The sequence below is a fragment of the Danio rerio genome, chromosome 22 (assembly GCF_052040795.2).
Source record: "Danio rerio strain M-AB ecotype USA chromosome 22, GRCz13ab, whole genome shotgun sequence".
In the NCBI taxonomy this organism is placed as follows: domain Eukaryota; kingdom Metazoa; phylum Chordata; class Actinopteri; order Cypriniformes; family Danionidae; genus Danio; species Danio rerio.
The window spans coordinates 31021447-31037013 of record NC_141042.1 but is presented as its reverse complement, the minus strand read 5'-3'; the positions used below and the strand labels follow the sequence as shown (position 1 = coordinate 31037013).

The following is a 15567-nucleotide window of genomic DNA, read 5'->3' as shown; positions in this document are numbered from 1 at the left end:
TAACATTTAACTTTAAAGCAGATTTGGAATATGTCATGTTGTATATTTAACAACTGGTTTACACCCATGAGTTATTCACACCATTTTATTTTCATGCAAGTAATGAGTGAGGTGCTACTGAAAGTAGATCACTGTCAGTTGTGCACATTGAGCTCATTTATGAAACATGAGCACGACTAAATTTTGTGTAAATCATTTGTAAAACCATTCTTACATAAACTGCCACATTCAATTCACTCCAATAATTTACATACCCAGGAATTAGTTCTGCTCATATTTCTTGAATTAGGTCCATTTAGTAAAGGACAAATGGCTTGACTGTCTGTAAAATAACCGAAATAACTAGTTTTGCACACCCCACTAGTTAAAACTTGGTGTATATGTGTAGATACATGTACATTTGATTACAACTATATTTCAAATCAACTGTGAGTGACTAACGTGTGTCATTAGAGGCATGCATTCATTTATCAAAGAGAGACAGAACACATGTTGCCAGATCCAGACATGAACACAGCACACCAGCCAAAACAAGACAGTAAATCTACTTAATAAGGGTATTGAAAAAAGTGCCCTTTGTCAAATATAAGAGAAAAACTAAAAGTAAATTCTGAGATTATTGCCATATTTGGGATCCAATGTGTCTTTCTAATTAAACTACAGACTGTGAGGAAAGCTGCTCAGCCTCTGCAATAAAATCTATGTCACACTGAGATTAAAAACAGATTCTTTTCAATATTTCATAGTGCCTGAGCTAAACAAGTTTCATAAAATAGCAAGCTTACTTGTGTCTAGAGAACACTTGAGCTGGAAAATTGACTTGAATAGTTTTACAGACCTGCTGTATTATCCCATAGCTGGGCTGTAATCTGTTTTAATGACATGCCATGAAAACCCATTTTATGTGCAAGGTAATCTTTCTTATCATGTAATAACAAAAACCTACATGTGATTGCAATTAGAGTGACTCATTTATCATTTAACAGCTTTGGAAGGATTTACATTCACATTCAAAGCAGTTTCACTGCACTGAAGTGAAAAAAAAAACAATAATAAGCCTAACATGCAGCTTTGGAAAGGGAACCTGGACTGGACAGTCATAGTTACCCACTTACTGGGTGGTCCTGCCAATGACCATTGACTCACCATCATGTCACTGGAGTCAAACGGTCTGCTGGTTGGTTTGGAAGGCAGCAATGTCTCCACTGTGAAGCCAAAACAGAACAAGATCATATCAAATTATACCAAAAACTTCTCATGCATAGTTCATATCCATACTCTCATCTCTTCAATGAAGACTACAAGATCAGTTTGCCAAAACCAGAGATAAGGAAAATAGAGGCTCTTTGCTTTGTTAAAACCACATACAGCCAAGCAATGTAAAAGTATATCCTACTATTGACAACAGGCAACAGGCATTTTGGGTTTATTCAGCTACAGTTTGAAATTGACCACTGTGACAGGACAAAAATTAAAACCTGACTGTGTATAAAGAAATCAGCACTCAAACTTGTATGTTTCTATAATAAACCTTTAAAAAAAGAAAAAAAAATTGTTTTGAGAATAGGGTCATTTTACAACTCCCTTGTGGAGATAAATTTGAGTTTTACCATTTTTATATACATTCAGAAAATCTCCAGGTTCAGCGGGAGCATTTTTTTTTCATTCATTCATTCATTCATTCATTCATTCATTCATTCATTCATTCATTTATTCATTCATTTTCTTTTCGGCTTAGTCCATTTATTAATCTTGAGTCACCACAGTGGAATGAACTGCCAACTTATCCAGCACATTTTTACACAGCAGATGCCTTTCCAGCCGCAACCCATCCCTGGGAAACGTCCATACACGCTCATACACTACAGGCAATTTAGCCTACCCAATTCACCTGTACCGCATGTCTTTGGACTGTGGGGGAAACCGGAACACCCAGAGGAAACCCACGCGAATGCAAAGAGCACATGCAAACTCCACACAGAAATGCCAACTGACCCAGCTGAGGCTCGAACCAGTGACCTTCTTGCTGTGAGATGACTGCACTACCTACTGCACCACTGTATTGCAGCCTTTTTTCATAGTTTAGCATAAATATTTGAATCAGACTAAACCACTAGCATGTCTCTCAAAAATGACTAAAGAGTTTTGATAAATTTGCTCTCCATTGCTTTAATCTTCTGTGGTTACATCATGTATAAGATTACGCAAATTGAAAAGTTTCTAGGCCAGTATGGCTAGTAACTTTAGTTTTATTCTGATGTACCATGGCTGCAGTAGGTGCAATTTTTTTGGTTGGTACAGTGTTAGTGTACAGTGTAACTACAGAAGACTCAAGCTTTGAATAGGAAAAATATTGAAACCAGCACCTTTAATGTATCGGTACCGGTATCAACGTTTTTTGAACAATAACCAGCTCTACCCACCTTAAATTAGGCTGAATTAATAAAAAAAATGGTCATTGTTTAACTCCAGGGGAGTTGAAAATTAGGTTATTTTTTTTAGCAACAGTGCTAACCTCTGGGATGTCGTGCTGCCCTATAAAGGTTCTTCAAATTCTTCAAAGCGAAGATAACTGAAGTAAGAAACTCTGGTTATTAATAGTGATTTAGGAATCATCTGATTGGTGAATCGTGTGGGGGGACAAACCATTATAAATCATAAGCACATGGTCCTCTTGAAATTAGTTTATAAATAAACTTCACTTAATACTGCTTTTCAGCCAGTTTCTCAGCCACCAGTTTCTGGTGCCAAATCTGGAGCACTGAGCTGGTTCAATTTGGTTCCAATCTCTTTTAGTGGAAATATGGGTCAATTCTTGTGCAACCATCCAGCCAAGCACTGGCTCCAGCTTCAGAACCAGATCTGGTTAAAAAAAGCATTAAATGTGCCTCTGTTTCTTAGAAAATGTCTTACCATTTTCAAGTTGCAAAGAATCAATGTCCACATTCAGAGTAGCGTTTCTGATAAAGTTATCCTTGTGAAGGGCTTCGGAGATGTAGTTTCGGAAGTCAGTGATGGTGTAGACCACAGTGGGCAGCTCCTCAGGATCTGTGAAGGAGTTCTCAACCATGTTGGAATGCAGGTTTATGTAATCCATGGTCTCATTACTTACTCCTGACCCATCACCCTCAAGAACAACAGCATAGTGCACCACCACTGCCAGACCTCTGAGGAATAAAAAGAAAACACCTGTGGTCAAAAAAACAACATAGTGTACAGGCAGTCATGGCCTAATAGTTAGAGAGTTGAACTTGTGATACAAAGGTAGCATGTCCTGGCACAGGCAGGGATTGTAGGTGGGATGAGTGAATAACCAGCACTCTCTTCCACCCTCAATGGTGGCTGAGGTGGGTCCCATGAGCAAGGCACAGAATCCCCAACTGCTCCCCAGGCAGCTCACTGCTATGGGTAATGTCATGGGTGTTCATGGGTAATGTCATGTAAGTTGCAATGAATAAAAGTGTCTGCTAAATTTTTAGCTGTAAATTTAAATGTAAATATGCATTATCAAACTGGCCATAAACTTGCCTCTAGACTTATTATTCATTAAATGTATAGTAGAGCTTTATAGTTGTTCAATTACGTTTGTTAAATTTAAATCAGTTGTACAATGTCCAATTGCAAATATTAAAACTGGTGGAGCTCATCAGATAGCTGGTTTAACTAGCTTAAAAATCTCTCTTCAACCATTAAATAGAACATCCTAGCCAACACAAAACTTTATCCAGGTTTATAGAAGGTTAAGCTATTGCTTTGTCATAGCATGATGGCTAAAATAAAATTCCAGGCTATTATCAAGTCAGCAGCCAAACGTGCCACAGAATAGTCAGCAGCCAGCTGCAGGTTACTGGGGGAAATAAAAAAGAACTGGGAGTGAGAACTGACCTAGATTTTTTTCGCTACATATTTTCTTTTCCTACGAGGGTCAGAAAACCTGGTGACTTTATGACCAGATCCATTTTCTCCTTATGAAAGTTAAAATCTCCACCAGGATTCAATTTCTTGAAACTCTAGAAATGCTAATTGGCTTTATATGGCTTTAGGTGACAACCTCTCTATTCTCATATGCTTCAACAAGCCTCTTTGATTTAAACAAGGCCTTGTTGATAAACCTAAAAGAGTCCTTGCACTGATGACACTTGAGATCAGAATATTTAGCATTAATCCCATCATGCTTGGCATGCATTTAGCACAGCAGCTAATCCCACTTACTGTAAGGTGGTGACTAGCCAAGCAAAATAGCCAACTGACACACACACATTTGATGTTACACCTGAATGAGTATGACTATCTATTCAGTCGATTGATTTTGCAAAGCTAACGAGGCTGCATGCACATGACCCTACCAAGACAACAGTGTGAAATTGATTTTAGAGCAACGCTCTATAAAACACTACATATGGTGGGTGGAAAATTCAGACAGACGAATTTCTCATTAGATGTTTTGGAGGAGACATGGATCACGCAGCTGTGTGATATGGCAGGGTGAAGAAATGGATGTATCAGGTCTGGGTGAAACATTGCAAAGATATTAGTAGTGATAGCCCAAATTACATTTATATCTGTTTTTATCATCTGGAGATGTGATTAATTGTGATTTAATGTTGATTTAAATGAAATGTAGAATGCTTACCCTTCAATGTCCTTCTGTGGCCTGGAATATATTAAGAAAAAAGACAGATGTAAGGAAATAAATGTATATTGTTTGCTTTATTTATAACCAGAATGTGTTATTTAAAGTTTTGTTTTATCATACCTGAATTCAAGAACATATATTTTCTTGAAACCTGGAAGCCTTTCGAAAACTTCTTCAATCTACAACAAAATAAAAAAATATGATATAAAAGTACAATACAGAATACAATATATACCCTGATGGCCATGATATTATAGATTCCAGGCATTAATTCATTCATTCATTTTCTTTTTGCCTTTATTAATCTGGGGTCGCCACAGCGGAATAAACCACCAGCATATGTTTTACGCAGTGGATGCCCTTCCAGCTGCAATCCGCCACTGGGAAACACCCATACACACTCATTCACACACATACACTATGGTCAATTTTAGCTTACCCAATTCACCTACACTGCATGTGTTTGAACTTGTGGGGGAAACTGGAGCACCCGGAAAAAACCCACGCGAACACAGAGAGAACATGCTAACTCCACACAGACTCAAACGCCAACAGACCTTGCCAAGGCTCAAACAAGCAACCTTTTTGCTGTGAGGTGATTGTGCTACCCAATGCGCCATGACCCCCAGATTCCAATCATTAAAATAGCTTAATGCGTAGATGCAACTCACCTTTTCAACAAAAAGTGTAGACAGATGTTGATAGTAGTTACTTGATGGATCCCTCAGAGCATCGTCATAGCTTTCCCCTCTTAGCTTAATACTTAGCTCCAAAATATGATCGCCGACAGGGCGTACTGGTCGAACCACAATATCATCAATTTCATTTCCCATCTACAGTATATACAGGAAAAAAAATAGAAAATGTTTTAGAAGAAATCATAATAAATAATTTTTATAATTAATTTATAACTAGAAACGGAATGTGCTCACCACATTGTTTTCTTCTAAAATATCATTAGAAATGTCTTGTTGTAATGTGGTTGAAGAAGTCTTTTGAATAGGAGTTGTCAAGTCATTCAGCGCAACTGTGAAATCCTCCACTTTCAAGACAGGAGTTGGGATATCATTTTCTGAGTGTTCTGTTTGAACCACTTGTATGTCAGGAGTTTCAGGTACTATTTCAACCCTCTCTGTATCTTCAAGCTTTAACAAAGGTGTCTGAGTTGTGACATCAGGTGTATCTGACTTGGTTACAGTTGTCTTCAGTATAACTTCAGGTGCTTTAGATATAACATTTGTTGTTGTTTTGACATCAGCTTCTGTTGCAACCTTAGGTGTCTCTGTTGTGACTTCTGGTGTCTCGGGTAAGGAATCTCCTCTGGTCTCACGTACATCATCTGTGATCTCTATCACAACCTTATGTGTGACCTCTGGAATATTTAATGGTTCTGTAACTTCATGCATGTCTTTATGTATGGTAGTTGTCAGTATGTCTTTTTCAGAATTAGTAACACTAAGATCTGGTGTTGTGTCTTCAAAAATGTTTGTTTCCTTAGCATCATCATTTTTAGGTGATACATTTACATTATCTTCTATGCGATCGGTTACAGGCACTACAATGTCAGTTTCAGAAGTACCAATGTCATCAGTTGTGGCTTCACCTGTGATCTTAATAGTTTCAGTGGACTTCTCTTTACCTGAAATACTTTCAGTACTTTCCACATATGATTCCTCTAAAATAGTGGCTTCAGTTACACCCCATGATACAGCAAAAGGTTCATTTGTTAGTCCTACAGAATCTTCAAGTGTGTTTTCAAGAATTGTTACTTTGTCTGTGCCTAAATCTTCGAATCCAACCTCAGTAAGTTCAGCTGCCTCTGTCGTAGTCACGACAGGTTTCACAATGCCAGTTTTGTCTACAATTATAGATGTGTCTTTCACAGTAAACACAGATTCAGTGGCTGTTGTAGTTTCCACAATCATTTTGGGTGTCACTCCAGCTGGTACTTCAGCAACTTCTGGGATCTCTGTTATTATGTACCCTTCTTTGCCCAAATGATTGTCTTCAGCATCAGGTGTGACATTTATTGGCTCTTGGGTTTCCCTCCACATTCCATGAGTACTCTCTGTTATGGTACCTGGTAATTCTGCTCCTGTTGTCACCTGTGTAATTTTGCTCTCTTTTGTGTGGGGTGTATGTTCTTCCTCATCTTTATCAAGTGATGTAACAACTGCCCCCCCTGTTAACACATGTAGGTTTTCCTTAGTAGTGTCAGTTGACGTATATGCGGGAATAGTTGGTGACACCAGTTCTGGCACAGTAGACACATATACAATTTTAGCAACATCCTTGTCTGTCTGATCCTTTGGCAACTCTTCTGTGGCAGACAAAACTTCTGCTAGTTTTGTAGGAGTTGGCAGCTTTGATTCCTCTGGTAAGAGATTCTGATCGGGGGATATTTCTGTAGGTGAGACTTTGGGAGGTTTATGAGTGGACATCACTGTAGCTGCTAAAACATCATCAACATCCACATGCTGAATGGTAATAGGTGCAGATTTAACAGGATTTTTAGTAATGCCCTCGGTTTCTGGGATAAGTATTGTAATGGAATCTCTAGTGACTATTTCAGGAGTGTTGGTACTTACTCCTGTCAGGTCCTCAGGAGTTGTGGAAAGATCGGCCTCAATTTTTGTAGAGTTTGAGCTAACTGCAGTTCTGCCAGTGGATTTCAACGTTTCCTCTGACACAATGTCAGATTCTACATACTGAACTGCATCAGTTGTTTGGGGACCTTCAGTAGTAGTCTGACCAATATTCAATTTAGATACTGAATTATGTTCTTTTGTAGAAGATTCATTAATTACTCCCGAAGAAGTATCAATTCCTTGAGGAATCCCATAATCATATTTTGCTAAAGAAGAATCTTCAAGATTTCTGTTAGTGGTTGTTATTGTCGACTCTGTGACAATTTCAGACTCTCCATGTGAAATTGTGGCATATGCCGTCTTAATAGGAACATTGGTCATATCCTGTTCAGTAGATGAACTTGTGACTAGTGAGTCCTCAAAGGATGTTGGTATAACACGTTCATATTTTGCTGAAGTAGAATATGGAGTTCTGTCAGTTGTCATTAATGTAGTATTTGTGTCCAACACTTCATGCTTAATTGTAACATGTGTTGTTTTAACAGGACTGTGAATAACATCCTGCCCAGCCACCTGTTCTAATTCTGAATGAAGATCTTCTTTGAGTTCACTTGTGGTCACTCTAGGAGTATTGGTGCTTATTCCCAATGAATCTACAAAGTTAGTGGGATTATCATGCTCAGATTTTTTTGAAGTAGAAACTTCTGGAGTTTTGTCAGTGGTTAATAATGTAGATTTTGAGACAATGTCAAGTTCCTTTTGAATAGTAACAGCTACTGTTTTAACTGTACCATCAGAAAAACCTTGTCCTATTTCTGAATACATTTGTTCAGAAAATTCAGTTGTTAGTACTATAGGAGTGTTTATTACTAACGAGTCCTTAAAGGTCGTGGGAAACTCATAATCATATTTCCTTGAAGTAGAGTCCTCCGAAGTCCTCTCAGTAATCAATAATTTAGATTCTGAGACTACAACAACCTCTTCATGTTTAATGGTAATGGTATCCAATGCTTTAACAGGACTCTCAGAAGTAGTACCCAATATGACCTCAGGTTCAGTTTCAGAAATAGGTTTTACTGTGTCCTTAAAGGCTGTGACAAGATCAGGCTTTGGGGTAATTCCAGGTGTCACTTGAAGCCTTGTAGGCAAAGTTGTGATTACGATATCATCTGCAAAGGTCTGCGGTGTGACAACTTGTGAACCTGGCACTGCCTCAGGAATCAAAATACCAACTAGATGAAAGCAAAAAAAAGAAAAAAGTGTACTTCATTATCATTATTTTTTAATGTAAATTGCATCATTTAATTGGGTTTCCTTAATTATTCTCGTGATGTAAGGGCCAAACTCTGTATAATCTACTGTTGTGACTAAGACCATGCACAAATAATTAATTACACTTGATTAAATGATGTAACTTTGTCTGAGGATCTTGACACCTCTACTTTATTACAAGCCACAGAGTACCTAACAAGGATTAAAGTCTATTCTGAGAGCAGTGTATATCTTGAGCCAGAAAGCACTAGATCTGTGTTGATATGACTGCACCAATAAATATTGAATCAGAGCATAACTTAAATCAAAAGACCGCAAAATCAAGTCAACATAAAATTTCCTGGACATTAGCTAAAAATGTATAAACACAGGGAATGTGAACTCAGATCCACTGTTTAAGAAGTATATTGTTTCAAACAATGTAGTAAACTACACTGACCTTGTTCAGCTTTTGCTAGTGTTGGCGAAGTAGTCGTCGTCTGATGCCTGTGAAGGAAAAGATAATTATAAATGCGTTTGAAGCACAAGAACATACCCTAAACCAACAAAATATAAATTTGCTCTTCAGGAAAAAAATAGAAACATAAAGCGTGCTAAGTATTTAAAACTGTAGAAAAAGGACTAGCTCTAAGAGGGACTAAAAGTATTATTAAAATCTGTATCCAGTTTTTACTATTAATGGGTGGTTTGTCTACAAAGTACTAGTGTGAGCTAAGAGTTAGCCATTGGGCTCAAGAAAGAATTGATGTTTTAGATAATTTATAAAGTGTTAGCATTAGCTCCACACCAGTGATTTGCAGATTAATTTACATATAGGCTGCAAAGCAGTACTACTTTATTTAGCCCATAATCCCTACCTGCATTCAGGTTGCCATGGGCTGGTGGGCGCACTACCATAAGACAAATATAGGAATTATGTGGTTACACATTTACTTTATAAACAGTGGAATGTGATGCAGGTTCTTATTTGTTGTGGGTGCTTTGTGTGAGAAATTGAACTCGTGAACATGAACTTGTGTGTGAAGAAATTCAAATCAGTTTAAAGCTTGCCCTACCCCATACCTGCCAACACTCCTGTTTTTCCTGGGAGTCTCCCGTATTTTACACCCATCTCCCGCCACCATCCTGTTTTGTTAATTATTCTGGAAAACTCCCACAATTCCATCCAATTCACCCAACCCCCCACCAATCTCTTTTGGAACTTTATTACTCGGATAACCCCCCATCCCCCAACAGTTTATCAGCATTGTGCAAAATTCTTACCTTGTTGATGTTATTGTGGATGATGCTACCCTCTGCAAAATACAATAAGAGTAAGTTTGTTTCTTTTTTTAGGTGAATATAACAATTTTAGTAATCTTTGAAGTAGTAAGAATACTTACACTTGAAATCAAAGCAAGGTGCTCAGCTGACTGACTAAAGCTTCGGCCGATGTCAAACACGCTAATGCTACCATTTTGACATTTTTTCATCCAGATCTGGTACTCTTCTTTCTCAGGTAAGCGATCCCAGAAGATTTTATAAGCCTCCCAAATTGTCTCCTGGCACACTGAGGTACACAAATGCATAAATATCTACTTATAGGCCTACTCATGCAATGTAAACTTACACACATACTGTAGGTACACATAGGTAAAAACAGAAACAGATTGCATACAATACGTTGATGAAGTTCATGTCATTTGTATTAGTGAATCACCAATTACCTTTAGCAACATGCTGACTGGACTAACTGGACATGCCCAGGCTCATTATGAAAATGTACTGCTAAATATATTTCTGGAGAGCGCAAATACATCCCAGCAGGTGTTTTTTTGCAGCTTTTGTTTTTGCGAATCCACCAGAGGCTGCTGTGTATGCTTTTTGAGATGTCAAATTTCTCTCTCGAGTGCCATTTGCGCCAACTGTTCATGCATTAATCCACCAGAGGCCACTGTCGACTGACTGACCATTTGACTAACCCACCCCTCTCCTTCCTATACCTAACCGATAGTGTTTTCAAAAGCACAGATTGACGCGCCCACCCACTTCCCTAAATCCAACCAACAGTTTAACAAAGCAATCCAAAAAAAGAAAAGCCCTCGCCTGAGTTTTACCACATTTTCAGATTTTACCACATTCTCACCCTCTTGTTTACGTGTTTATAAATTTTTGGCTTCTGATTTCGTCTTACCCGCTTTCTAGAATGGTTCTTTGCCGGACTTGAACTATGTCATTGTATTCATCTCTTCTCTGCGTCTTAAGTTCACCGACAAACATGGCGAGCTACTAGACAAACTGGTAACAGTAGAAAATCCGTCTATATGGAGGTAAGCATTTAGCTGGTAAGCATGAAAAGGAACAGCGTTATACCGTCCCATAGTATTCATTTTAAAGATGAAATGCAGCCATACGTATGTCTGGCTACATAATTCATGATCTCCAGAAATGTATATAGGGCTACGTTTTCAGAATGAGCCTATATGTTGCAACTGTGAATTGTATCTTAGGAACACTAGTAAACACTAGTATAGTTTTAATTTTATTTATATTACTGCAGCCAGTTTAGACAGCAACTATTCAAGCAGTTTGCTAGGTTTTGGAAAAGATCTTGTGAGAGAAACTATAAACAATAGAGAAGCAAAAATCTGCCAAAACACCAGCTATGAACTCTGTTGTAGTGGAAACTGAAATTGCTCCTTAAAGGAAACTCCTTTAATTTAAAAGACATAAATTATTTATTTTTTTATTTTTAAATTAAGTAAAGAAACAGCAATACCTAGCATAATGGAAACATCCCTCTTATCCTTTAGCCACACATGTCAGTTGTTCCAGACAAACGTAATTTTTTTATTTCTCAGATTGTGAACCAAAATTGCTATTTTGGTATCTGCGTATTTTCTTAATGTACCCTGCAAGTGGAAAATTAAATGCACAGATGGGGGACGTTAACCCTGGCTAAACATTTTGATATGTTCCACCTACATCTGCCCGCCATGCTGACTCTGTATGACAAATACCAGAACTCAAGTGCGAATGAGGGCAGAGGTCACCAGTTTTCCTGGCAGAGCCAAGGATCTGATCACTGTCTGCTGTGATTTAGTAGCAATGGGTTCTTCAGGAGAGCAAGAACAAGAAATGGGGAATTCTAGCCTTTTCCTACTGGAATGATACATGAAAGTACTGACAGCCAAATGATCATTATCAGCATCAAAGAAAATTGGTTCACCCAAAAATCTAAATTGTGCCATTATTTACTCAACTTATTTGACTTCGGCTTTTCCATGAAACTCTAAAGATGTTATTGAACTCAATATCTTGCTGTACAGTAGTTCTTCATGCAATCAAAGGGAAAACTTTAAAATTTGTCCTTGTATTTGTCACCTTTGAACTATAAGGTTCTATCTGACATTTTTGTCAAAATTGAGTTATTGACATATTCTTATTAAATGACAACATATTTACATTATGGGGTGTTTTTTATAAGTTGTTTACATTTTAGGACTTTTTATTAAAAAAAATGTTACACACATACTGTTTGCTATGGAATGCAAAAACTTTGAAGCTTAATATCTCAAAATAATTCCAAGGTGACAAATTGTTACGCAATGGAGACACCAAATTTTTTAAATCCTTAATAAACATTCACAGGTTGTCTTAGACTTTTGGACCCCCGCAGTACATGCAGTTAAGCATCAGACCACCAACTAATAATGTGCGTGGCTAAATGTAATCAACTTTTCTTTGACACACTGCAAGAATAACCTTTACATAAAATGGCAACACTTGGTTTTCGTGTTGTCGTAATTAGATTCACTAGGGTCATCTGGGTCTTATTACCTCAAACAGCGAGAGACATTATTCTCAGCGGTGGTCTCCAGTAGGGCTTAATACTTTGATTGCATCTAACTTCACAGGCTAATATGTGATCTTTAGAAAGAGCATGATGTGGAAAAGTGTCTCTGAATATTTTTGTACGATTATATGCAAGACCGAGACAAAGAGACAGTGTGTTTCTGACGTTTTGAATCCAGTGCGGTTACTTGGACATTAATGGAATCGGTCAAGTTGGCTTAGTTTATTATTATTGATGAAAAGTGGAGCTGCATGAGCTCATTTTTCATGCATAATGATCTCAAAGAGCATTTGTTTACACTATGGAAGTCATCTCCAACGTACTGTACGATTCTTGGCAACTATCCCAGAATCTCTCAAAATTTGAGTAAAAAGAAATGTCTGGATCTTACCTCGCAGGTGAAAGTAGTTGAGATGATTCTGCACTGCCTGTTGCACCGTCTCATGTGAGCACAGTTTAACTCCATTGGGGAACAGGAGGTCCCTTTTATGTCTAGATAGAGCTGTTTTCCCTTCAGCAGACATGTAATTCAAAGTTTTACCTTTGTCCAACAACAATAAGTGATTCAAAACTTCATTAGTGTCCAAAAGCATTGTATTTCCATTTGCCAAGTAATCCTCATGAGTTCCAGTATCTGATAAAGAAGAAAGACCACATGCTCACAAATTTGCAGGGTTAAAAAAATCTATGAATAAAGTCCTAGAGTAGAGTAGATACGTACCTGCATCTATAGAAAAGTATCCAGTCAACAACAATAGTGTCAAACCCCACCAAATGCATTTAAAAGGTAAATCAGGCATATTGATTCCTTGTCCCGTGGCAAACTTCAGAGAAAATTAAAAGTCAATTTTTGGTTACCCACAATTGTAATTCAGGCATCCCTCCCTGCAGCCCCCCAAAAAGTTGCATATAGTTGAATTAATTGGTTTGCATTGTCAGTTCATCCTTTCCTTGTCACAGAGGGTTGCAATCACGTAGCTTTGAGCTGACGTCTCCCCATGCGGCTTAGCAGATGGCTCTTTGGAAGATTTTTCTTGCCCACTAATCCTATTTGTTAATTCTTCTGAGGAAGCTTGTCGAGAAGTCAGTGATACTCCACCATTGCCCACCTGTAAGATCCGCCTGGATTTTGAGATGTTCAAATTCCAGGATAGCTTGAATCCCGTAATTTGCAGTCTGATCCGTTGATGAGTTCAATTATGAGAGGAGCTCCACTGTGTGTAATGGGATTTCAATCCAGGGAGGTTTCCAATGATACCATTGTTCATGGTTGTGCTCAATCTAATGTGAAACTGCAATAAACGATTTGGTTGTGTTTGACTACAAGTGACATTTTCCTTTGGGTCATTTAGGTCATTCCTTTGTCTACATGTGCTGTGATCATACAGATGACAGTTACTTCCTCGTTATTGGGTTTTGAACGTATTGCATCATGGCAGGGATAGTATGAACAGATGGCTCTGGCATGGCAAACCAATATTAGGTTTCCTAAGGTATCAATGGTTCAACCTATATTGGAGAAACTCTAATGGCTGTAATGCAGTTGGAATACTAGGTCTGTTTAAAGTAAGTTTTAAAGTAAACAGAGATACTTACTTACTCCCAGGGCCATTTATATCGAAGTTGATATTTAGCCACACCATATATTGGTGTTTTGTAACATCTAGTTTTTATGAGGTGGGTTGTTAGCCCAGCGCTCAACCCCCAACCTGGAGGACCAGAACATACACAGACAATTTAGCTTACCCAACTCACCTACATGTCTTTGAACTGTGGGGGAAACGGGAGCACCCAAAAGGAAACCAAAATGGGCTATATTGATACCTTAAAGAGATTTATAACACGGCTCTCTGGAATACGTGATTCTGATAGGTAAATCACAACATTTCAAGGTATGTTATTCTCAAATAACAACTGGTAATAGTGATAACAGGCTCATCTGGGTATTTTTGATTATCTTATTTATCTGAACATATTCAAATATATTTACCTGCCAGTCTGCAGTTCCTTGTGACAGAATAACACAAGTAGGTTAGTGTAGACTGCATCTAGGCATTTTTCTTTCTACAAGCTTTACATTTAATTAAAAAGTTAGTTAAGTATTACAGCTCAGATCAATGTTTTGTGCCTGATTATTTACTTATGTGGCAAGTAACTATGCAATAAACTAGATAAGTTAAATGTAGTCAGTTATTATTATAAGTAAGCACAATGCTTAGCTTCACATTGGCCTGCTGACAAACCTCCCATGCTATATTTTGTGAGAACAACTTCCGCATTGAACATTATCCCTTACATCAGGGGTGTCCAAACCCAGTCATTTAGAGCCAGTGTCCTTAAGAGTATAGCTCCAATTTGCTTCAACACACCTGCCAGGAAGTTTCTAGTATGTCAAGTAAGAGCCTGATTAGCTGGTTCAGCACACTGGCTATCCAGGACCGAGTTTGGACACCCCTGCTTTACATATTAGATACTTAAAAGTGTAGTAGTGACAGTTTGCATACGTTTATTTCTGAGAGTAAAGGTACTTTATTAGGTACACCATGCGAGAACCAGGTTGGACCTGGTTTGCCTTCAGAACTGCCTTAATTATTTGTAGCAGAAATTCATTAAGCTGTTGGAATCATTCCTCAAAGACCTTGGTGCATATTAACATGATTTGTTGCAAATAAATAGTAGGTCTCATGTTACAGCAAATCCCAAAGGTGCTTTAGTGATTTGAGATCTCATGTCTATTTAACATATTTGAGTTTGGTGAACTCACTGTCATATTCAAGAAATCAGTTTGTGATGATGTGACATGGTGTCCTATAATTCCGTAAGTTGCTGTCACAAGATTGGTAAACTGTGGTCATGAATGGATGTACATGGTGTACAATGCTTAGGTGCTGTAGGTTTTGGCATATAACTGCTGAAGTTTGTTAAGATAATACTATTACATCATCATCTGGCTGAACCACTAGCACAAGGCGAAGCCATGATTTCTTGTTTACACCAATCTTGACCCTTCCATCTAAATGGCGCAGCAGAAATTGAGAATCAATAAAGCAGGCAACCTTTATCCAGTCTTCTATTGTCCAATTTTGTTGGGTTTTTGTAAATTATAGGTCTATAAAATTAAAATTTTAGATGTATTGTGTGTTCAGAAACGCTGTTCTATATATTTTGGTTGTATTGAGTGTTTAGTTGAGTAACTAAAAAAGACTAATTTTACAGCTTCCCTGAGAGTTAAACAA

General features: G+C 37.8%; 1 protein-coding gene across 4 annotated transcripts in view; it reads right to left on the bottom strand.

Annotated features, from left to right (window-relative positions):
* Positions 1–13619, bottom strand: part of impg2b (interphotoreceptor matrix proteoglycan 2b) — a 38604-nt gene extending 24985 nt beyond the window's left edge. For 2 of the 4 annotated variants that reach the window (XR_015522219.1, XM_087304500.1), the window contains exons 1-12: positions 13053–13619; positions 12723–12965; positions 9879–10045; positions 9760–9791; positions 9354–9386; positions 8936–8982; positions 5569–8456; positions 5308–5469; positions 4757–4815; positions 4634–4654; positions 2914–3167; positions 1147–1205 (exon numbers count right to left, since the gene is read on the bottom strand). Coding sequence is in view for 2 of the 4 variants with exons in the window: in XM_087304500.1 (XP_087160626.1) it covers positions 1147–1205; positions 2914–3167; positions 4634–4654; positions 4757–4815; positions 5308–5469; positions 5569–8456; positions 8936–8982; positions 9354–9386; positions 9760–9791; positions 9879–10045; positions 12723–12965; positions 13053–13131 (4044 nt within the window). In the remaining 2 variants the exon portion in view is untranslated. The remainder of the gene's footprint in view (positions 1–1146; positions 1206–2913; positions 3168–4633; positions 4655–4756; positions 4816–5307; positions 5470–5568; positions 8457–8935; positions 8983–9353; positions 9387–9759; positions 9792–9878; positions 10046–12722; positions 12966–13052) is intronic. The other 2 variants (XR_015522220.1, XM_087304501.1) reach the window with 1 other exon arrangement.
* Between the last annotated feature and the right edge of the window lie 1948 nt (positions 13620–15567).